This window comes from Enoplosus armatus, chromosome 13 (assembly GCF_043641665.1).
Source record: "Enoplosus armatus isolate fEnoArm2 chromosome 13, fEnoArm2.hap1, whole genome shotgun sequence".
In the NCBI taxonomy this organism is placed as follows: domain Eukaryota; kingdom Metazoa; phylum Chordata; class Actinopteri; order Centrarchiformes; family Enoplosidae; genus Enoplosus; species Enoplosus armatus.
This window is the reverse complement of record NC_092192.1, coordinates 18,789,034-18,813,102: the sequence shown is the minus strand read 5'-3', so window position 1 is coordinate 18,813,102 and position 24,069 is coordinate 18,789,034. Positions and strand designations below refer to the sequence as shown.

The 24,069-nt window shown below is 42.4% G+C and overlaps 2 protein-coding genes across 3 annotated transcripts in view; both read right to left on the bottom strand.

Moving 5' to 3' along the window:
* abr (ABR activator of RhoGEF and GTPase) overlaps positions 1-13,094 on the bottom strand; it is a 121,965-nt gene extending 108,871 nt beyond the window's left edge. Inside the window, exons 1-2 of one of the 2 annotated variants that reach the window (XM_070916911.1) lie at positions 12,892-13,094; positions 12,308-12,783 (exon numbers count right to left, since the gene is read on the bottom strand). In XM_070916911.1, coding sequence (XP_070773012.1) covers positions 12,308-12,783; positions 12,892-13,094 — 679 coding nt within the window. Of the gene's footprint in view, positions 1-12,307 lie in introns of both variants that reach the window. The other variant, XM_070916910.1, reaches the window with a different exon arrangement.
* Positions 13,095-16,631: 3,537 nt separating this feature from the next.
* On the bottom strand, positions 16,632-24,069 carry aspa (aspartoacylase). Its single transcript, XM_070917791.1, has 6 exons — positions 23,766-24,069; positions 21,187-21,382; positions 20,039-20,132; positions 19,799-19,906; positions 17,969-18,078; positions 16,632-17,779 (listed from the first exon to the last, which is right to left on the bottom strand). The coding sequence occupies exons 1-6, from the start codon at positions 24,005-24,007 to the stop codon at positions 17,588-17,590; spliced, it is 942 nt and encodes a 313-aa protein (XP_070773892.1). The 5' UTR covers positions 24,008-24,069; the 3' UTR covers positions 16,632-17,587.

Genomic DNA, 24,069 nt, shown 5'->3' with positions numbered 1-24,069 from the left:
ACAAATAAGTCATTTGTCTGTCCTCTGTGTTTGTCATAATCACTGTATGTTTTTCTCCATCAATTCTAGGTTTTATCAGTGTGAAAATACACTTAGAGTCATTCATCCAACAATTACGTCTTTGATTCTCTCATTCCTTCTCCCTCTACTCCTATGTGTGTTATTAGAAGAAGAATATTCTTTACTGGCTTTGATTGTCAACACATCTCCAGCTTTCACTATTAAGCTATTCTATCTGATTGACAGAGCTACAGCGAACAGAAGAAAACCATGAGAGCTTGTGTGTGTGTGTGTGTGTGTGTGTGTGAGTAACACAGCATGTGCTCTGGCAGGCGAGATCTCCTCTCACCTCATTTGCCCCCCCCCCCAACTCCTTCTCCATCCAATTATGTGGAACGACCCTGTCTGGCCGACCACTGTGACATATCTGTGTGTCTGCTGTTTCTATATTAAACCTGATTTGTGATAAGATAGAGCTTCCTTAAACACAATCATGTGCCTGTTTGTGACAAGGAGAAGGACAGAGGAAGGGACAAAGAGATCGAGGAAAGTGTGTGTGTGTGTGTGTGTGTGTGTGTGTGTGTGCGCGTGCGTGCGTGCATGCGTGCGTGTGTGAATGAGAGAGAGAGAGAGCGAGAGAGAGTATGCATTCCATGCCAGCTGAATTCACTTTGATTTATTGAGGTCAATGTGGAAATCATCTGAATCATGCTGTGATTGGACAGAGACCAGATAAGGAGAACTGCCCCTCCACACACACACACACACACACACTCAAATGTGAACACACACCGTAAAATGTCTAGTGTTATTTATGCTGTTTGCTCGTAATTAGTGTTTGTTTCTTGCACAGACAAGCTTCATTCATCCTCTTTTTTACAGACACACTTGAGCGGGGAGCTTGTCTGCATTTTGAAACCAACCCAGAGGAGATAAGACTCCTCCATAAGAAAACAGTGTCTGTCTATGAACAGCTGCATTAGTTAGTGTTTTTACACACACTAACTAACTTACACACTTAGTGTGTGTAAATGAACACAAACACACCGCGTGTCTATCCACTCGACACTGATTTCTGATCTGACTGATTTCTTCAAGTGCCTGCCTATAAATAGTAATGCCACCATCAGGTCACACACACACACATACATACACACACACACACACACACACACACACACACACACACAATTAATAAGGTGGACAGGGACTACAGCGAAGGTACTGATGTCCAAATAAAGAACTACTGCACTCTAGTGTTCAGTTTCTGTCAACACAAGTTCAGGGGCTCGAGCGAAGATCCTCAGTGTGTGTAGTGGACAGAAATGTTATAAAGCTAGACGAGGAATTGATGGGGAGGGATTATAAGTAAGAATTTGAGATCCATCCATTATTACAGGAAAATAATATTTTGCCTGACTGAGCTATCATTCCAACAAACTTTCCAGTAAGGCAGAACCAGAGAATGGATGGATCATGATGGCTGATTTTTAGTGAAGTTTACCAACCTCTCAAAACTCTGTGATTAATGATTGAAAGACAATTTACTTTGAATGTGTCTGCTTGAGAAGTAGACTGAGCTTGACTCAGCGTCTTGCTACTAAGGCAAAAACATATTTGTGTCGGACAAACAAGCTGTATTTCCAATACCATTAGTCTGTTGTAGTTCTGTGGACAGCCCATTAATGGTGGAGGTCTAGAAAAAACTGTAATATTCTGAACTGACACTCATAACAGTAAAATAAAAAACACTACGATTTAGTGTTGAACCTATTAAGAGTTATTAAACTCACAAGAGACAAATAAAAAAAAAAGGATGGTCCAAGTCAAAGCACCAGAGGCTGAGATATCATGACTTTTAGTTCCTAGTATGCACGTAACTACAGTGGTTGTGCATTAGGCTCTGACCTCTGCAAAACACGGGTGACCTACAACTCAATACTGTGCCTGAAGGCATCCTGTGTAGACACACATGGAGCAATGAAGCTGCTGCTGTTGCTCTGCTAACCACAAACAGAAAACAAACACTGAAACACTACAGATTAAAAACAAACACACCACAACATAACCACTGTCATTGTTGCAGATGTCCACAAGAGGGTGCTGTGTCCATCTCCCCAACATCTCACAATCCCATTGGATCCCCTACAGTTAGGGTAAGCTCTCGCTAGCATGATGTCACAAAAGTGTTGCATGATGGACCATTCAGCTGTTTACCTTTGGGGTAACTTTTGATAGTATGTAGTATGTGACAATGACGTGAGTACAGTGGTGAAGGGGTGAAAAACAAAAAACAGCAGCAGTCTCAACATTTTTTTCATGAACTCCTTGTAGTTCCTCAAATTAATGCTCAAAGGCTCAAAGTCAAAAAGGAAATTCATTGTGTGCCTATTCTGATTATTAGATTATTAGATTATAGGCTCCATAAACACAGCTGATGTGGCTGATGAAATGTGGCACAGGTGAGTGAGCTCGATGCTGAAGCTGCAGAGGGATTGGCTGGCCAGTTGGCACACCTCCCGAGTCAGGTTAACTGTATCAGACTACAGCGCACACACACACACATATACACACACACACACACACACACACACACACACACACTGACACATGAGAGGCACACTCACTGCAAAGCAGAGAGTGAAAGCTGCAGTATCGAGGCATAAGCAGCAGATCAGTCCATTCATCCAGATCGGCCTGTTTTCAGCTTGTTAATAAATGTATGGATTCACTATAACATGTTTAAAACCACCTGCGGCACTGTCATTTGTCACACATTGCTACCATCTTTACAGTTCTGCTCGAAGATAAAAACAAGCAACTTTCTTCAATGCCAAAATAAACCTTGACATTATGGATTACAGCATAAACATAAAGCGTCTTATGAACATTCCATGGCCTGGTTCCTGTCCCTTACAGAGAGGGTATGCATTACCATCCACCTCACCCCAATTGAGCTGCAGAACAAACCAACAGGTGACTACTATGAATGTGTAGAGGCTGTGACACACACAACATATATCTTGAAAAAGTAGAAGCCATCAGAATCAACGATGATCCATGAAACCCTCTTTATGCTGAGCAAACCACATACAAATCCAATGTATACAATGAAATGAGGGCTGAGTTTAGAGAATTAGAGAGCAAACCGTAATTATGATGCATTAACAAACCAAAAAACAAACAGTGTCTGGTCCTCCAGGGTGTCCCTCAACACTGCAAACAGCAATGAAAGGAAGACAACTTTCTACTGGAGTGTTAACCCTAGACCTGCAGGCTCATTGTAGTTAGTGTTTGCACATGGGATCACACACATAATGACACTCAATACTCACATAGGGAGCTCCTGTGACCTGAAACTCAAACACTTCTTTCCTTCCTCTTGACTTAGTCAGATAACCAGTAAGCAAGCTTTCCCATCCCGACTGTCGTAGTACATAACAAGCTGTTATAATATTATGTTGTGGCATAGTTAGCAAGTACCAAGTGGTTTCCATTCTACAAAACTTTGAATTCATCCGTTTAATTGTCCATCTGTTTCTATTTCCACCTTGCAATAAGCGGAAGTGAAAGTGATGTGTAGGAAAGGATGTCCACAAGATAACAACCAGAGCAGCAGAATGCCTTCATGTTCTTAGTACAGGTGTTTTAAAGCCGCTATACTTCAGTGGCAGCCAGTGTTTCATTAAAAATAGCTTTCTTGAGAAGGACACAGAAGGGAAGGAGTGACTAAAGCTGGCGACAAATGATGTCCTGTAGCGCTGAGAAAGAATAACCTTGTGTTCGGGGCAAAAATAAAAGTCTGTTCATGAGAACATGTCCTGCTGTGACAGCTATGAAAGCTAAAAGTCTGAGCCAAGTCCTCTTAACAGAGGTGATGGTCCACGACACTTTGTCCTCCGGTCGGAACATGGCTGCCATCTGACACCGTCACCATGAGAACTTCACACACCAGCAGGGAGAAGACGAGGCCGACATTCAGGGACAGAACAAGACCAGGACTTCCATCACAACTTATTTACTGGACATCGTAGTACACTATCATCCTACATAGTTTGAGATTGTTTTTTTTTTTACTTCATCTGGACTTAAAACTAGTTAAGAGCACATTGACAACTAAGCATCAAACCAATCTGTGGTTTTCCCTCACTAAGTCTTCTAAGTATTAGGAACTTGTGGTTATCAAATGTCAACATCATCAACCTTATACCCATGAAATCATATGAAACAGCTAAACAAGGAACTGAAATATCCCACTGGCCAACTATTTTATTCAGCTTCCTTCTGAAACAAGAGACCGACCTACAATGCTACATACAACTGATAGAAAACAACAAAAACCTTAATTGTGTACAAGGCAGGAAACTAGCCTAGTGCACAACGTTTCTCAATAACATCTGATAACCATTTCGATTTCCTCCTCTTTCTAGTGTACAAAAACAAGCTATGACAAGTTCACTTGAGTACTGTTACTGATCACATGCATTATTTACTTATATGTAATTATTGACTTCATAATAATTTAATATTGAACACACACTACATGCAGGAATAAGAACTGAAACCATCAACCTCAACAGTTTTGGGGGGGGCATAATTAAATAGTTGCATATAGACACCCCCTCCAGCCTACGTGGGAGTAGCTGCAAAACCATTAGGTAGGAGTAGTGAACTGATATATGTGGCCATGCACACCCACTGACAGTGTGTGAGAGAAGAATGCAGTGGGCCTGGGGTCTCCATGGCAGCCATAGCAGTCAGCCAATCAGAAGTGGCCTGGTGTTTTCTCTAATTTCAGAGGACCTTTTGCTAGATGTCGAAAATAAAAAAAGTTGAGCTATTTGTGTGTGTAGCAAGCTGCATCTAGATTATGTCATTAATTGACAACAGTGTCCCACCCTGAAGAGTTCATTTATGGTCACAGGGATTTGTTGTAGTACCCTTTGACCCTAGCAAAAGGACTATAGCCTTCTTTACGTATTCTCAGCTGTGTGTTATCAGATGTCTGTAATTACCTTTTATTGTGGCTTTGTTTCCTACAAGGTGATGATTGTCAAAGAGAGTGACATATGTCTTACAAGTGTTCACATTCCTTGCTGTACATGCCGTATAAAAGCAGACCACTCTGAGATGCAGTACGGTCAGCCGGGCAGGAGCAACTGAGTTGCTGTCAGGGCCGTCCGAATAAAACCACAAGAACTACTCCCTTGCTGCCAGTCTTCTGTTTTCCTGAAATTCCCACGACAAACAGAAAAGCATAAATGTATTGAACGTGCTTTGAACTGAGCTCACTTCTCACAGCACAAGAACAAATGACATTTACAGTTTTCGTCATAAACATGTAGCTCAGACTACTTTCCAGAGAGACTTACAACGAGTGGGGGCTTTGAAATACCAACAAATCTTATATTAGCCACTTTCTGAGCAACCATAATATTTAGTGCTCTGGTCAGAGTCACAGTGCCCTTATGGACTGAGAACTGAGGGGAAAACAGAAACTGGAAACCTTTCAGAGAAAACAGGATGAAATGAGTCTCTTCCTCTACTCTCAGTAAGGAGGCCAGGGGAGAGTAGTGTCATATAGTGGAGTTACAGTGGAGTTAGTTATTTTAGCTAAATGTAATTTGTGTTTAGCCCACTTTCCATATTAGCCTGGTAGCCAGTGTGCTTCTCCTCAACAGAAGCACATCACCAGTGAGATCTATTTATTGACGTCACTTTCATCTAGGACACACGTGTGGTTGGTTCATTTATCAGTGCTGCAGCAGAGCTATATGAATCAGTTAACTGACAGGAAAACCACCACTCTTAGCCGCCTCTTTACAATGCAGCTGCTCATCTCAATTTGATTTGAACTGAGAACATTTGCGTTTCCTGTCTGTGTAAAATCCTCGCCCCGAGCCATAATCTGAAACGCAGTGAGTGAGATGGCTGGTTCAGTTTGTTTGTCTAATCTTTGTTGATAAATGCGTTGACTCGGGCAAGAAAAGGTGAGTGAGGGGTAATCCAGCTCAGCCCCGTCTCAGGGGAGAGGGGAACAGTAGCAGGGGCTTTTGTTGGTGGGTGGAGGGCGCAGCTTTGTTTCTAGATAACCGTCACCTCTCCTAGCCTGTAGCCTCTCCCTGCTCCTCTTAATGTGAAAACCTCTCCAGGATAGCTATGGGCCTAATCACAAACCCCTGGGAGGTCCACGCCTTTGTTTATTCTAGGAATGGACGCACACACGTTCACAGGGCAGTGTGCAAATGTCTCTGAAACAGTAAGCTGGTGGGGAATCAGGTACCGTTAACAACACTCTACTTTCATGGCATTGAGTTCATATTTGTTGACAGGAGCTGTCCTGTAATGAAGCCACCAACTTTGTGGAAAAAATATCTTCTGCCTCAGTAGGTGCAACCACAAAAGTGACACTGTCAGAAATAAAGAGATGAAACCAAATGCTCACTATGTGTCACTTTTTAATTGGTCACATTATCTAATGAATCCATATAATGTCATAATTGCTGTCATGCATCTTGTCTGGCACCCCCGCCTCTTTCATTGCTCACAGTTTCAGCAGTTGGCTGCTGACGTCAGCAGACCACAGAAGATTGGGTCACATCACAGGGTTGTATGTGGGGTGACAGTAACTACACTGAGTATTATTTGAACCTGGGATTGCAGTGAGGGAAATCCTGCTATGATGAAAAACGCCCCTTTAGAGCTAACCACACTTCTGTTACACTCACATGGTCTGGTTACGTTTATAACTGCAGATTGCTATGATGAATAGAACAGTCACAAGTGATTTAGAGAAAACAGAGGACAAAGTATATACAAGTATATATGTAACATGTGTATATGTGCCTGTGTACATACTATGCTAGATGTATGTGTGGATAAGAGATCTCTTATTTGCACTGCAAGTCCTGCCCTTGCATTTCACACCTCAGATATATAACTAAGGTCTAGACACACAGACACATATTCAACTCCTGCATCCACCTTCTAAACAAGCGATGATGCTACAAAACCCCACACCTCCTCCTCTATCACAGATACATCCTGTCTGCCTGGCTGCCTGCACAACCAAGACGACGCATTCATCACCAAGGTAACACAGGGACAAGTCAGACCATAAATAGTATTTTAGTTTTACAGCTTTAAAGCCATGGATTCTTTGACGGCCTTCACTTTGAGGAGATTTTAGATTTGCAGAATGTGAAAAATTGTCCCATTGCTCCCAATATGGCTCCACAGGAGGTCACAGGGGTAGATGTTATACAGGAATGGTGGCCATAAAATATTCAAAGATAATCTTGAACATTAAAGGAATCTTCACAGTGTTAAAATAAAGCTTTCCAAAGGGGCAATAAATCAAAGTAAAACTGCAGCAGAATGTGTGATCTATCACAATCTCACACACAAAACAATGCAAGGGCTGCAGCCAATTATTGTTTTCATTATCAATGAATGTTTGGCATTTTGCTTGAAAAGTGATTGAAACAGTAAAGCGATTATCAAAGCCAGCTTTCTTCTTTTGAAAGTGTTTAAACCATGATGTGGCCACATAGCTCTGCCTGTTTTCAACAGATGTATACTGTAAGTTTAAGGGCAGATTAGTCAATCACTTCATCATTTAGTCTTTAAAATGAAAAATCAGGATTTCCCAGAGCCCAAGGTGACTTTTTTCTGTCTGATCAACAGTCCTTAACCCAAAGATTTACGATTTTCAATTATATAAAACTGAAAAAAAAGCAAATCCTAACATTTCGAATAATCAATTCATACGTTTCAGAACTACAGTAGTATCCTCTGAGAACTATACCTTTATGTTTATGTGCTACCATAAAGAGTCCACACACCACCACAGGAGTTCTACAGCAGTGTTGCCTCAGAAATAACTCAGATGAGCCGCAGTTTTGGGAGAGATTTACCCTGATTTGTGGGGATTGTTTTGCCTACATTCTTAGAAGAAAGGGTACACACTGAGGCCTCAGAGGCCGAACACTTTAATTCACAGGTTTATGAGATGCGCACAAACAAAATCAAACAGTCTGAGCTGCCATTAACACCATAGAGTGTTAAAATGGAAACAATATGACAGGCTCATAGTTCCCTGCTGCGCATGCTATTCAGGACGGGCCTGGACAAGCCCTGCTTATCTGAGGGAAGAAAGAGCCAACCCAGGGGAAAAGAGAAATATGTGTGTCATATTCAGCAATCGCCCTCCAGTTGAGTGACAAGAACAGGTTTGTTCTAGTTATCAACGCCAACATAGTAACAGCCTTATTAAAATAATCAGCATGTTCTTTTTTTTTTATTTTGCTTTCAACACACACAGACATGAAAATTTAACCTATTAGCAGGATGACACAACATGTGTTGCCAAGCCTGCCTGGTGATACAGTTTTATTCATGACATCACAGCAGCAGTTCATTATGCCAAAAAGCACTACAGTAGAAACCGGTCACATTTTGGGGGAAAATTATTTCTTATGAAATACTTCCTTTGAACAGAAAGTGGTGATTGGAGCGGAGTGGATTTGATCATTATTTCACCTTGTAAACAACACTGACAACAATCTGTGCTTTTACACTTTGGGTCTACTGGGACTATTCAAACACGGTCTGTACACTGCTGTGCTAACATTAAACATGTTGTTCCCTAATTGTATGTTTTGACAGGGACTTCACTCCAAAGACTTTAATTCCAAAATGATACGACCGCAGTCCAGAACCAAAATACTTGTTACCACAGAATATCTCTTATTAGCGTTACTATTTACGCGATGACTCATCTTCATATGTTGCCCGCAAGGCTTTGGAAATGACGACTCTTATCAGGCCTCGCTCACTCCAGTTATACAAGATTTCATATTTCAAAGACTTTTCAAAAACTGCTGAACATTTGAATGCAAGTGAACTGTGCTGAACTTTGTGCACAAAAAGAGTTTGTTTCTCGCCCCGTTGTTTTCTGAGCCACCAGATGATAAGTGAGAGAAGTGTGTTATAGGTAAGAGGAAGAGGAAACAGTCCTCTCAGCTGGGCCATCCTGTTGGCAGAGTGACCTACTGAATTGACCAGATGAACTAAACTGAAGTAAACTATCACGCGCGTTTAGTTTGCCAGCTGAAACTTTACCACCATTTAAACAGTGAGTCATCCCAGTTTAGTGCGAGCTGTGCAGAAATAAAAACATATTTCTCGATGCAGATCAAAGTTGCTGTGAGCTAAAAATAAACAAGGTGTTACACTTTCTCTCTCATTCTACCTCACTCTTTCTCTTAGTTGCACTCCATTAAAATGCTTTAAATAGTTAGCATAGCTGAAAACTGGAGTCTGCCCATCACTCCTAATAGTTGTCTGCTGCATGCTGGCATGACTGGACTGAACTAATGCAAAACAAAACACCAGTGAAAACTATTCACAATTTTCGGACTCGCTCAGTGAGTTTTTTTTCAACAAAATCATCAAAAGACAATGAAGCTCAGGTTAACAGTCTTGAAATAACAGCGGATGACTCCAGGTTCAGACCAACACTGTGCCGTGAATCAGAGGTGAATCAGGACCCACACAGAGAGGCCAGACCTATGGCTTCAGACACACATGACCTGATGGGTGACCTCTTCCCAGCAAACGCACGTTACACAAAGGCTTCAGTATGAGCAAGACCCCTGGCATGGGCCCACTGCTGGTGTGCGTGGGAGTAAGAGAGGACTGGATCCCATAATGCCAATTGAAAAGCAGCCGGACAACTGCTGCTTACTTCAATTAAAAAAACTTGACCTCACAGCCAAGGAGGCCCCCCAAAAATGTTTCTAGTTTTTCCCACAGCTCTACACACCCTCCATTGTTTTTTCAAGCCTTCTCACTAAATATCTCAGTTGTCTGAGCACAACATCAATATCCTGTTGGACAACAGAGATGGAATAGATTAAGAGACATGCAGTAAGTGCTTATCCTTACTGACCCACTGGTTTATGGGAAAATACATCCCCTAACCCACTACAATGGAAGATAAACTATGTGTGCAGGTGTTTGCTTTCTCTTGGCTCATCTGATTTTGTATGCTAGATACGACACCAGCTCTTGAGACATAAAACGCTCTCACATTGAGTCATGTCCAACAACTTTCTGTTGGAGCCATTTCCCACACACTTGTGTCTCCATTTCAACAAAAGGTGCGTCTTTAAAAGACTGCCCTCAAATATGACATCTAATCATGACTCCCTTTCAAACAGAGGCTGGGTGCCTTCCTTTGTCAATTTTGTGTAAAGAAAAAGCTTTAGTGTCAGTATTCATTGAACTGGTGTCTAGCTGTTATGGAGAGGAAGCACTGAACCTGAAGGTCTCATCCTGCTACCTGCTAATATTTCTAGATTTTGGGATCCTCACTTCAAATACTAATCATTAAATGCCATCCACAGACCACAAAGAATGAAACCATGAGCCAAACAAGTAGTACTGAGCCACCCATAATCCTCAAATATTAATGGTAGCAGAGACTGGGGTAGAAGGATGTGTCACAAAAAACAGTTTTTCTGCTCAAAAAGCCTTCCTTAAATCTATTCTCATGTCCGAGTTAGTCATCGACTCTTAACTCATGACATGCAGACAATCTCAGTCAGTATTGCCACATTTTATTGAGGAAGTCCCAAAGTAATGCCACAGCATTTGTGTGAATCCTGCTTCCTGGACTAGCCTCCATATTATTACTTTAACTCTCTTCTCTTTAAGATCTCTTCTTCTCCAAAGCTGTGATGTAAATAGTTCTTGTGTGTACCAGGGTACCTACCCTTTGTCTTAAAACTATGACTACTAACAAATCATTGGTGAGTGCCTTGATTTTTGTTCCGTACTGATGTGAGTTTTCCTTTTGAACTGAGACCTTAAAGACCAGAGTTAGATGAGAGGATTAATACCACTCCTGTATCTGTACAGTAACTACTGGAGCCAGGAGACAGTTAGCTTAGCTTAGCACACAGACTGGAACAGGGGGAAAACAGCTAGTCAGGCTCTGTCCGAAGATAACAAAATCCAACTTATCAGTACCTACAGCTCACTATTTACGTGTTATGTTTACATCGTGGGATATGACGTCAAGCAGCACCTGCCTGACATCTTATCAGGAGGGTTAGAACGGGCTGAAAGACTTTGAATCTGATTATAATATAATGAGTTACATGGCAACGAACGCAATCTCCTCCACATTTTAAAATATATGACAGCAGCCAAAGTCTGGTTTGTTTTTTCACAAACAAAAAAAAAAGAAGATGATACTGATATCAACTGTCAAAACACTGGATTTGCTCTGCGTCTGTGTCAACACTGCTTCAGCTCCCTTAGCTGCCACCCCCAACTACCCTGCAGCTCCTTTGGGGCTGATCTAACTGAACGCTGAACATTTTTGGCCCCTAGCTACAATTGAGAAATCCGTTCCCAAAGATCAGACCCCAGTTCCCACAGGTCCGGCTCTTAGATAGACTACTTAATGTACACTACTGGAAACACAAGTTTACACTAATGCAACAACATACAAGTTATTGGTTAACATACTTTACCAAAAGTACACAACACTTTGGGCCGACTAATCTACATGGTTAACAAAAAAACAATATGATGCTGGAGCAGTGGTTTAGACAGGAAATAACTTCTTTATCAGTACTGCAGTTGCTTATTTTTCCTGTTTTGCTGCTACCTGAAGAAAAATGTTGCGGCAGGCTTTGTGGTAATAGTAAGGCGTTAGTTCCTTTAAGTCAGGTTTCAGCATTCAGTTTACTTTAAATCTGGTCCCCAGCCAAACATAGGCAGGCTCTCTTTTGTTCCATGATGTCCGCTCCAAATGGAGAAGCTGGCTAGTCACGGCAGGAGGAAACAAGAGCCAGAAACAAACAAATCACATAACATTGTTGATCAATTGTCAGAGACTGTGTATTGCAGGGCAGCGAATGAGGCTGTGGGCACACAGAGGCATCGAAAAATAATGCAATGCTTGCATTTGATTGGCTGAAACATTTTCTCAAATAAAACATGCCATATTTAAGCTGGTTTAGTTCCCTTTTGTCTTTCCCTATGCTACAGTCAAGATGTCTAGGGCCCTTGCCACATTTAAAATGAATTAGCTCCAGAAGAGCCAGATCCTCAAACAGGGTTTTTATCTGTCTAGAATCAAGACTGAAGGCTACAGTCACTAATTGCACAGTTATGTTGTGTTAGTTATGCCATGTCACATTATTCTATTTGAAGTAGTGATATTGTGACGTTATATGCTTATTTCTCGTTTTATTACCAGCATTAACAGCACATTTGCCATTAAACGTGTTACCTGCAGAAGAGGAGTCGTCGTGGTCGGAGCTCAGGTAACCATCACTCCTCCTGTCAGGGGTGCTGCACCCGGAGCCGCGGGAGGCTCTGCGGTGAATCTGCGGGAAGGATGGGGACAGCCTGCCGTCGTCGCCGGAGTCAAAGTCCCTGCTGTGGCGGAAAGGCCGCCGGGTGTCCCTGCCGACGGTCTTTGGTGCCAACAAGTTATTCCTAACGAAATTTTCATTCAGCTCCGCATCTTCATATTCTCGGTCGCTGGCCACCTCGTTATCATTCAGCTGAGAGACGCCAGATGTGGCCGTGTTCCCTCTGTGAAAGGTGGGTTTCTTTGGCGGGACGGGGATGGGGACGGGCTTACCTGTCTTGCCGCTGAACCTGCTCCGTTCCCGGCCGAAGGAGCTCGCGATACCCGCTATGTTACCTGCCGCGTGGAGCTTCACGCCTCCAGTGTCAGACACCTTGGTCCTCTGCCCGTCGCTCTCATCATCCCGCCGATGCGGTTTCCTTATATTCCCCGTCTTGGAAAAGACAAATGTGTCGGCGTTAAAGTTTTCATCTTTGCCTTCAAACCTTTCCGGGTCGTGCCTCTTCTGTCGAGCCATGGTGGTCTGCAGGTAGATCACCTTGAATTTCTCCTCCGCCAGAGCCTTCTGAAGCCTCTTCAGGTTGGTTTTAGATGCCTCCAGCTCCGACTCGATGTCCTCTACAGAGTTCAAGTCCATTTGGGGTACTTCCCCGTCGGGAAATTCATTCCTCCAGTGTTTCGCAAATTCCTCCTGTTCCCACATATCGATGTTCAAAGCAGGCTTACCGCCAACCGTAGTCTCGTAGTGAGAAACAGTCAGAGAGAAACGTTGAAGCTAACTGTTGTGTGTCTTCGCCGACAGTTAGTCTGTCGCATGTACCCACCTTCCTCTCCTCCTCTGATTGAAGAAAAAAAACAGGCAGTCGATATTAACTTGAGCACTTTCTGACCATCTTCAGTCTCCCACACATAGGCTACAAACAGCAGGCGTACGTGTGCACTGAGAGTGTGTGAGGAGCGGATAACAAGTTTGTCACAACGCTGAAAAGTTTCAAGACTTCCTGTATTGAGACATGCTGCCTTCACGTGCTGCTCGGACAACTACGTTGTATATGTTGTTTTATGAAAATCAAATGAATGCAGCACACCTCTGTACCAGATTTTAAAGCAGGTGTGTTTGGCTTGAGTTGGAAAATAAAAAACAATAACATTGCTCATGTAACTCAAACATTTAGAGAAAAACACCTCAAAAGTGAACATAGAAACACAATAATTATTTAGCTCATATTCTTAACAGAGTAGATATTACTGTATGATAGTAATGTCACAAACATTCTACCATCAAATGTTCACACTGTTCATATCTCTAGATATAATATCTAATATGACTTGAGTACCACAGAATATCCCCTGTCATGCTCAATAGTCCAAAGAATTCCGATAGCAAGTGAATGCAACAAGTACTAGATGTGGAGGCAGTGGACGAGTGAGAGTCCATCACTCTTCATCGCTCTGATAACAATCAATCAACCACCAGGCTGTTTCACACCATCCATCCATCCATCCGTTTTCTACAACCACTTATCCTTTGCAGGGTCACGGTGGGCTGGAGCCAATCTCAGCTGACATTGGGCGAGAGGCAGGATACAGCCTGGACAGGTTGCCAGTTTATCTCAGGTCTATTTCAATGAGACAATGAGAAACCCTGGCTCATGGAGCCTCCTGTATTGGGTTTACACAGGTCCATTTGTGGGTCTATTACCTCACTTATGGTTTTAACAGCATGGACAGGCATATTGGATCAGAATCAGAATCAGAAATTCCTGAGGGGAAATTGTACAGTACCAGTGCTCCCATTCAAGAGGAGAAAAGTAGCATACATTTAGGACTAAAGTATGTACAAAATATAAAAATAAGAAATAGAAAATAAAAAATATACACATTTACAATATAAAAGTGAAAAATAGAAGTAAAAAATATACACAACAAAATATATGTATGTATGTGTGTGTATGTGCACTGGAACGTTTAAAGAATAAATAATAGTGAGGTAGTAGTGAGGTCCAAATTTCCAGTCTGTTTCTTCTGAGTGTCTGACACTCAGAGGGAGGAGTTGAACAGTCTGATGGCCACAGGCAGGAATGATTTCCTGTGGCGCTCAGTTGTACATTTGGGAGGAATGAGTCTCCCACTGAAGGTGCTCTTGTGTCTGACCAGTACGTCATGGAGAGGATGTGAGGCATTGTCCAAGATGACCCGCAGCTTGGACAGCATCCTCCTCTCTGACACCACCGTCAGAGAGCCCAGCTCCACCTCCACAACCTCACTGGCCTTGCGGATCAGTTTATTGAGTCTGTTGGAGTCTGCCACCCTCAGCCTGCTGCCCCAGCATGCAACAGCATAGACTCTATGAGTCTGTGGTAGCCAGTGCTATCCTCTATGCCATAGAGGATAGCACTGGCCACCACAGACTCATAAAACATCCAGTATACAGGCACATGTCATAACTTACAATAGATAAACACATCCTCATTCTCTTGCATGTTTTGATTGATGCTATTTGATCACTGGAGAATAATCTTTGGTGTGGCACACCAGACAGACAGCGTAGACAAGCAGGAGACTTCCAGTAGTTGTAATGCTTCACAACAGAGGACAAAGTTATCACTACAGACAGAGAATGAAAGGAGAGGGTGGAGGCAGAGATGGAGGCTTGGTATTTTCCCTGTTTGGATCCCTGCCCAGAACTGAGAGGTCATTCTCCTAAAAGCTTTCAGTAGCCAGGAGGAATCATTGATCAGCACTTGCTGCAGGCCTGAGAGCCCTGATTGGGTTACTGTAATGAATAGACGAGGAAGGCTACAACTAGCCTGTAGTCATGAAACTGAATTACTAATCACAAGCCTGACATGATATAGCAGGAAATGTATGTACTTTTCTGGTTAATTTACAAGTGTTCATTACAGTCAGCTTGTGGAATGCAGAAGTATGTCTCAGCTGGAGACATACGTCTCATACTTCACTGATATCATTGTTTCATATCAGTAAAACAAAAAGGTGACGTAAGGTTTTGATGACTCTTGGCTCAGTGCTGAGTTCATTCCAAAGATAATGACATGACGGGGTAAATGCACAGAGAGCGTAGCTGGCAGACAACATTCTTTACATCTCATTCTCATTTATCAAACGACAAACTCACCACTGTTGTGATCCAAGCGTGCATGTACTGCAGATTAAATGACACCTCCATCATGATATACTGTGTGTTTTTGCACATTTTTGCGTCATCCAACCCTTCAAACACCACAGCTGAACATATTGTTAAATGTTTCGCCACACCTCTCGACCTGCTTCACTCCCATTCAATTGCAGATGTCCGGGGCGCCTGAAACGTCTAATTTAGTTGTGGAAGGGAATTCACTGCTGCGAATGAGAAGCAACAAAGAAACAGGATGAAAGACATGAACAATCTGCAGTATTTACTGTATACTCTGAAAAAGGATGCGTCACTGTAAACACATCTGTCTCAACATGTAATCTGCAACATGCTGTGTACAGTATATAGACAAGACAGAAGTGACCCAGTGTTGTGTTATAATGCAGTGGCAGTAGTGTGTTCTGTGCTAAAGAAGACACAGAGGTTTGCTGAAAATGACACAAACGAGAATAAGCTTTGGTCAGGATTTTAAATACTCAAATTAATATTTAGTTAAAAAAATTATAATAATAGTAAAAATTAGAAGTCAGGACTCTTTTGTAATATTTTATATCATTTGAATACAGTGCTTACTGCTTGTTTGTTAACTAAAATGTCAATTAACAGATGTTTAAAAAAAAAAAGAAATGTCCCAAAAAATCTGCTCCCTAATGTCACCATAAAGAATTTCAATATGGACATTCTTCCAGATATAGTTAACATAATGGAGCATGTATATTGAATAAAATAGAATGGAAGTAATATAGTCAAAATTTAAAATGTGGATGGCATATTTGAGCTTTAGGTCTGGTTCTGGGACAGGTATTGAAATAGTTAAAGGGTAAATTCCTTGAATGACTGCACGCTGGCTACAATGTGTTCACATGCACTGCACCAGGGGCAGACTGAGGAGCCATAGATCCAGCTCTGACTGTCTGCAACAGGCTGCTCCAGTATGTTCTATGCCGGAGCAGAGTGCATCATGGGGAGGACTTTAATCAGTGGTTATGTGACGCCCTCTTGTGGCTGCAGGTGCCTCCCTTCATGACAAAACGAGCATGACGAGTCAAAGCCACACAGAATGAAGGGCACACAAAAACAATAAACAGCATAGTACTACATTTATTGAATGGACAATTTCCACAGGACGTCAAGGATAGTAAACTTTACTAATCATTTCAATGGTGCTACCAAACATTTTGCTGAATGAAAAATGAATTACTGTAAGACCACAGCGATGCACTTCGAGACAACAAAGACGTAAAAATATTAGAAAGTACATACGCTTTCCAAGACTCAACACATCCTATACATCACTGAAAACCAAACATACAGTACACGTATATACAAAATAGACACAAATATATTATTATAAAACATGTTTCAAACTGCATCCCATTTGTATAGAACAACAGAACATATGCCATTTCTTATCAAAATAATATCTTGTTATCCAACACATATAATCTACAAATTCCACTCCAAATTTATTTGTGCAATTTTCTCTGAAATCTCTATTAAGGCAACGATAGGACAGCACCACGGATGCAACCATTGGAGTTACAGGTAGGTAGAATCAAAGGCCACGAACACCCTCCCAAAGATGTTACAAATATATTTTCAGAAGAAGACAAACGACTACAGTTTTGGGTCAAAAGTTGCAGGTTATGATCCTCAATGGCCGTCCTGAGCAGTAGTAGGAGTGTTGTATAATGATTCATAAGCCATCAATGATTAGGCCTGGCCTTTTAATATTACAAAAACTTGGTTGATTTAATGTAAATATATTTTAAAAATTACAGCAGTATCATAAATACTTACCACAGCAATATACCAGTCTTCAGATCAAAGACTTTCACAGTGACTCTTCACAAAGCCTCCACAAATGTTCTTTGCATAGTTATTAGATTTTCTGATAGTAAATGCATAGAAAACTAAATCAGTGTGTAAAAGATGGTATCTAGTCATTACGTGAGGAACAAAGTGCAAAAATCTATACAGAGATTGTTGTTGCGGCTAACGTATATTCATGATCGCTGTTAGCCTCACAATCCAACTCTTCATGCTTTCCTGATGGAACTTGCTACCAAGGTTTCTCGCCTAGTGGTCACAAATGCCTGTTGTTTTTCATAATAGGCGGCCTCATTTATAAAAGTGGGATAGACGGTGCCTGAGCCTTGGTAGTGGATGGTCTTTCCATCAAATGTTTGGAACATAGGGTCACCGGGGTTCAGCGGTTCCCAGTCACAGTCCTGAAACAACAACAAGCAATAACCACAGAGAAAGTAACTTGAGTGGGTCGCTCAAATTAGAATAATACATTCTCACATCAACCAAAGATGCCTCATTTCCTCTTTCATAATAGCTCATATTTACAGGTTCAATAGGTCAGATATACGGGCTAGAGAGTGAAGGCAGCCGTAATTCAGACGATTCTTTACCTGCAGATTGGGGTGCACCATGGCAATGATGTTTCCATTGGCATCTCTGGGGTAGTCAATCCTCTCCGAGACCCGGAAAACTTCCACTGTACAGGGAGGGAACTCCATGCCTGAAGACCACAGAGAAAACGACATCCACAATATTGTAAGCATCCTGTAAAATCCTGTATTCCAAAGACTATTGAGGACACTGACCAGAAAACATGACTTAATAATGCACAATGACACACGATCATTTTCCAACAACGAGAAGCAAAAACTGTGTACACAAGAATGAAGCAATTTAGGAAGAGAAGATAAATGGAAAAAGAAACAAGCAAAAAAAAAAAAAGAAATGGAAAAAAAAAGAATACAGGAAGAAAATATCAAGAAAAGCAGATGACCAATCAGCCATAGAGACAGAGATAGAGCCTCCCTTCATTAGAAGAATACTGTTAGTCTATGCCAGATCATATGAATATTCTGATCATTTTTTATCAGAGGAACAAAAGCTGTAATCTAGTGATGATCTAACCCTCATTAAATTTAGTCTACAAGGAGAGAAATACATTCTGTGTAAGAATATGAAAGGCAACAAAGACACGTTCTTCCAAATCGTTTCCGATCAAGACCTGAGCTAGAAGAAAGAATATCTAACTTCAATCAGAGTCATTTGCTAAAGTCTTATAAAGAAGCTTCTTTGTTAATGCCTTGGAAGCGAACTCTCATTAAAATAACACGAAACAAAGGATGGGTTCCTAAACTCTCTGTCCATGGGACTCCGCAGGCTTTCATGGCAGAGCGTAATTGCAGATAAAAAAAAGAATGTGCTCCCGGGCAGATTGTAATTTCTTATATAGTTATATTGGCTACATCATAGTATTTGTTCTAAGTTTGTTGAACAAGAAGCTGGAAAATGCCACACCGAGCCAAAGTGGTCTCATTCAATCTCCGGAACTAAACAGGAAGTGCAGTGGTTTCTGGCAGAGCTTTAGGTGCTCACTGAACCGCTTTACCACGTCAGTGTAAGACCACTGAGCTGGATTGATATGCAAGCGGCAGCACAGAGCCAAAAGGACAAATGTTCCAACAGTCACAACAAGTTTTCTCACTGAATCTGCGTGACTGTTATTGTACAGAACTGTAACAACTAATCTCTTACAGCTAAACGAGCTCTTCACGCTGCTCAGCTTCAAAGTGCAGGAAGAGTGCTTCATCACCATGCCCGAGCATTCATCAGCACCAGCACCAGTGTGGCCCCACGACAGAAGACTACCACGCCATTGGCAGCCAGACTCTAATGACATGGAAACTGACCAAGTCCCAACAAGCAGGCCATTCAACAGCAGGCCAGTCAGGGGAAACCAACAGACTGCAACTCACACTTGGCACAGGCCGCTTGTTTACGTAAAAGAGGAAGGACAAGCTGCCTTGCACCTAAACATCGCAAACACTGTTCCGTGCCTTCGGGGAGAGAAGGGGGGCAGAGCGGAGGCAGTATGAGCCAGATGCAGATAAATTTAGAGATCTGGGCGGAGGTATATCTGGATGAATCAGACGGGCACCCATGGGCATTTTGTCACAAAATGTTTCTCGTCACGAGGATGCTGACAAACAGGCAGACTGGCTGTGAACAACCTATTTTTCTATTGCATAACACATTATGAATCATAATATTAGCCGTCCACAAGCCCAGATTCTAGAGACAGTTTAATACTTTAGAATATCCTGCAAACTTTAGAAAACATGAACCCGTTGAGTGGCCATGTGTGCTTATGACATGACCTGTTGTTGGACGCTGTATGTTATAGCTTAAAATTTTAAAAAGGTGCTATGGTATGCCTGCCCTACCTTCATTAAACAGTTCGATGAAGTCCAAGGCATGTTTCAGTATTACCCTCATAGCTTCAAAGATGTTACTCCTCAAAACACCTTGAGGCTGAGGACCCACTTCCAGACCTGCAATGAAACAACCAGAGGACACATTCGCACATGTGAAACTATTCTCTAGCGGCTGAACGGACACCCTGGGAATATCTTAAACAAAGTCCATTGTCCACAGAGCAATTTGGCTGGACTTGAGAGACTCACCAACAGGGTGCTTGGCAACAGAGCGTGAAGTGGAATATTGCAAAAGAGGATGTTCATTCAGCAGAACAAGACAACTGGCTGGAGCGATGGCTTTCTGCAACACAAAACCAGCAGAAACAAGATCTCAGCTGCAGATATATATATATAAAAAAAAAAACCCACACACACACATCTTAATATAGTCACACAGCTACACATCAGCCGACTGTCTCAGGCAGACCTAACTGTGAGTGACTGCTTCAAGGTTCAGCTTGACGGAACGGAAAATTGAATCTGCACCAGCTCACAAATATGACATGTACAATAACAGCCAGACACACGCAATGAGCATGTGCAGGAATCAAGTTTAAGTTGATAGCGTGTCTTAGTGTTCGCTAAAATCATTTTCAGCACAAACAGCATTGTTTTGAGTGAAGTCTCTGGATCAGTGTAGAGGCTGAGTCGCCTGAATGAACTCAACACCCACCTGTTTAAGTCCAGCCACAGTAATGAGTACTGTACTGCACACTCTCTCTATTCTGAGGAATTAAGATATAAAAGACAACACTATGAGCCAGTTTCCCACACAAGGATTAAGCATCATTACTGATGTTTCAGCCTGTTATCTGATGTTTGATGATCGTGGACTGAACTTGTAAGTGGGTGCTTTCTGAAGTCAATATTCTATCTATGTATCTCTGTGTAGCATTTTGTGTTTCTAGAAGTCTTCCCAGGCTCAAAGCAGATGATGACCAAAGAAAACAGGCGTTCCTCTGGTGTATTTGGATGGTTGATGCTTTAGATGAGTTTGTCCAACACGTAGAGGTACACTGATTATTTTATCATTAACATAGGTTAACCGAACCTCTCCAGAGAGACCTATTAGTAAAACATTGACTTTTAAAGCACACACAATGATGTACAAGACAGAAATGAGAGGAAACCAGAGACCCCCACCTTTTACTTTCTTTCATTCTGAGAAGTGAGTCTAAAAATCCTACTTCTTAAAAAACTGCATACTGTACTGCATGTGCCATAAAACATATTCATGGAACATTTCCTGCTGAGCTCTGGTGTCAAATCTCACCACCGATTTTGAACAGCTAATGTTGCATATCTAATGCTCCTGAACACCACACACACACACATTTGCCTGTAAAGGCCATCACCTTGATGTAGTTCATCATCTGCAGATTGAAGTGGTCTTTGGAGCTCTCCAGGATCAGAGTGCAGCCCATGTTGGACGTCGTGTTGTGGAGGTCAAAGATAACATCGTAGGCCTCTGGGCTTCCTTTGGGTCCAAATATCCTGTTGATCTCCTGGGCTCTCTGCACCTCGTAGGGCAGGTCATCTCCTCCCAGGGCACTGCAGAGCACACACAACCACACACACACACACACACACACACACACACACACACACACACACACACACACACGATAAAAAAAAACATTCACAGCTTATCAGACAATTCTGCTGAAGGAACAATGAGCTATGAAGCATGTTAATGATTTACACGAGGCTGTCTACTTGTCCTACATGCCCTGTAACACTTTCACCTAACTGTTGGCCATAAGTGGAAAAATCTGTAACTGTAACTGTGGGGTTAACATATGTATGTACAACATGCGTTAAAAGCTGAAAAGAACAAGAGCTTCTTGTTTCTGTGTTGAACGTATGGTTTGTATTTACTACAGTCCTATGTGGATAACAGAAGAACATTAATAACTACAAATGATGTCTTGATAATTACCATGATTCCACCTAATTGGTTAATGTAGACAGTCATGGTAGCCATTAAGTTCAATGCTAGAATACAAAAGCTGGATTCAGCTTCAGTGGGTTCCTTTTGTGAGCGTTCAGAAGAAATGGGATCCACTCTCTCCAAGCCACTAAAGGATCCTTGAGAAGTAGTTTTTTTGTCCCCGGGCTAAGCTTTTTTTCCCCCAGACAGACAGATTCTACACGCTCTGAGCAGAGAATGGGAGCTTCCCTTTTTTTCTCTTAGCTCTTTTAAAGCAAAATAACCACCAGTCTAGGACGTTCTCAAAGCTACTGTAGAATAGCACCTCTGCTGTCCATATTGTCTCGCTTCCCTCACATCTGCTCTTTTGACCCCATTTTTAGCAAATATCTGGTATTGTCTGGACTGCCGGGGCATTGGTACACAAGCAGAGTGTGAACTATATAGTGTACAGCGGATAAAGTGGTCTCCAACACACCGGCCTCCACTGAGAGGTCACTCGGACATAGTAAATATGTGAAAGAACAGAGTTGTCAGTCTATTTAAGTTGAGGGAAAGGACACCATGAGCTGTTAATCTCCTTATATGTTGCCTTGAGGGAGGCCAAGCAGTTTGTAAGCTGAAGATCTTTAAAGATCATTCAAAATCTACATTTTCAGCAATCACAGAAACATTGCAACTGAACTTCAACATCACAAAGCAACTATAGTGAAAATATTGGTATACATGTCTGTAATAATAACACTTTTAAGTCCAGTTATTGTCACTCAACTGTACATACTCACTATCCACAATACAGATGACAATATCCCCATAACAGGAAAAGTATCAGGACAGAGAAAGATTAGGCCCACATAGACATATTATAGTAATAAGACTACAACAACAGTAAATACAGCTTCCCCAGTGGGTACCACTGACACACTATATTAACCACGGGACTGTTATTATGGGATTCCTATGGTGATATATGAATAGTGGAATAGGACGTTGTTATCCAACCACATTAGTAAATAGGCTGCTGTGTGTGTTCATGCACACTGACTACATGAGCCGGCGTTTGCGTAAGACTCCCATTTTTCCGCTGTAGTGCACACGAAGAGGCACGAATAACAATAACAATACAAAAAAAAATAGCCGTCTTAATTCATTCGCAGCTCGGTCACGTTCCGCTCACGTTTTTCCTGCTGGCGGACAGTCGGCTCAAGTCCGGGAGGAGGGGACACGGCGCTCTGCTCTGTTATTGGCAGAGGGCCGGAGAGGGGGGCACGGGACGGGGGGGACGGGGGGGACGGGGACTGGGGGGGGGGGGGGGGGGGCATGGCTGATGGTAAACACACAACCTGCGATAATAACAGTTTGATGGAAATGTCCACGTGACTGTTTGACTGTAGGAATTCCGAGGAGAAAACAAGTGTAAATGCGTCCAAGCCACCCTTTAGTGTAGTGTGAGCCCTTTCTTCACTCTCCCATCAGCATGGCCACGTTTATCCAAACTCTTCTTATTCTATTGTCTTGAGCCTGTGCTCTCTGAGCAAGACAGCTTGTGATGTCTTGCTCGGGTTTGTCTGGCAGAGCGCACACACGTAGTCAACGGTGTCAATAACGTTACATAATTGCGCTGTCACTACATTTCACAACATATTTCCACTAACTGTGGTCAAGGATCTAACGCTGGACCAGTCAGATCCTCGATTTTAGTCATTTTATTCGCAAAAAGAAGAAGAAGAAGAAGCTGTAGCTACTGTCCAAACAAAGCCCATTCAGACAGTGTCACACTTTACAGCACATGTGGCACGTCTTTGTTTTTTTTATTCATCAGATTGAGCTCAAAACCTAACAAGTCAAATCAAATAAGGGTCTGTTGTTAGAGGAGGATCTGTTTTGTGGAAAGTCTCCATCCAACATGTATGACAGCACACAGGAACAACAACAACAACAACACAAACAACAACGTCCAACAGCGACGCTGTACATGACAGCTCGGAGGTCTGCTGCGTTTACCTGAGGTTTTCTGGGCTGAAGGCTCGGTTCAGGTCCGTGTCCACGTATCTGGTGCACTTCTCCACAGCCTTCGGGTTGGTGATGAACGGTTTGGTCTCGACCCCTTTCCTCTGTATCTCGGCGCTGTTCTTCACCCACAGGTTCACGAGCGTCACGCCTGACATCTCGTTCCCGTGCGTTCCTCCGAAAATCGCCACCCGCCTGGCCTCGTTGAAACGCACGCTGTTGATGTAGGAGGACATGTCGGGGCGCTGACACCGTGCAGAGTCCGGACGAAGACACGCTGGACTCGGGGGCTCTTCAG

Coding starts and splice junctions, on each gene's coding strand:
- aspa (XM_070917791.1), bottom strand. CDS start 24,007: ATGTCCTCCTACATCAACAGCGTGCGTTTCAACGAGGCCAGGCGGGTG. Junction 20,133..21,186: donor AGATGATGAACTACATCAAG/GTGATGGCCTTT, acceptor TTTGTGTTGCAG/AAAGCCATCGCTCCAGCCAG. Junction 17,780..17,968: donor TGGTGCACCCCAATCTGCAG/GTAAAGAATCGT, acceptor TTGTTGTTTCAG/GACTGTGACTGGGAACCGCT.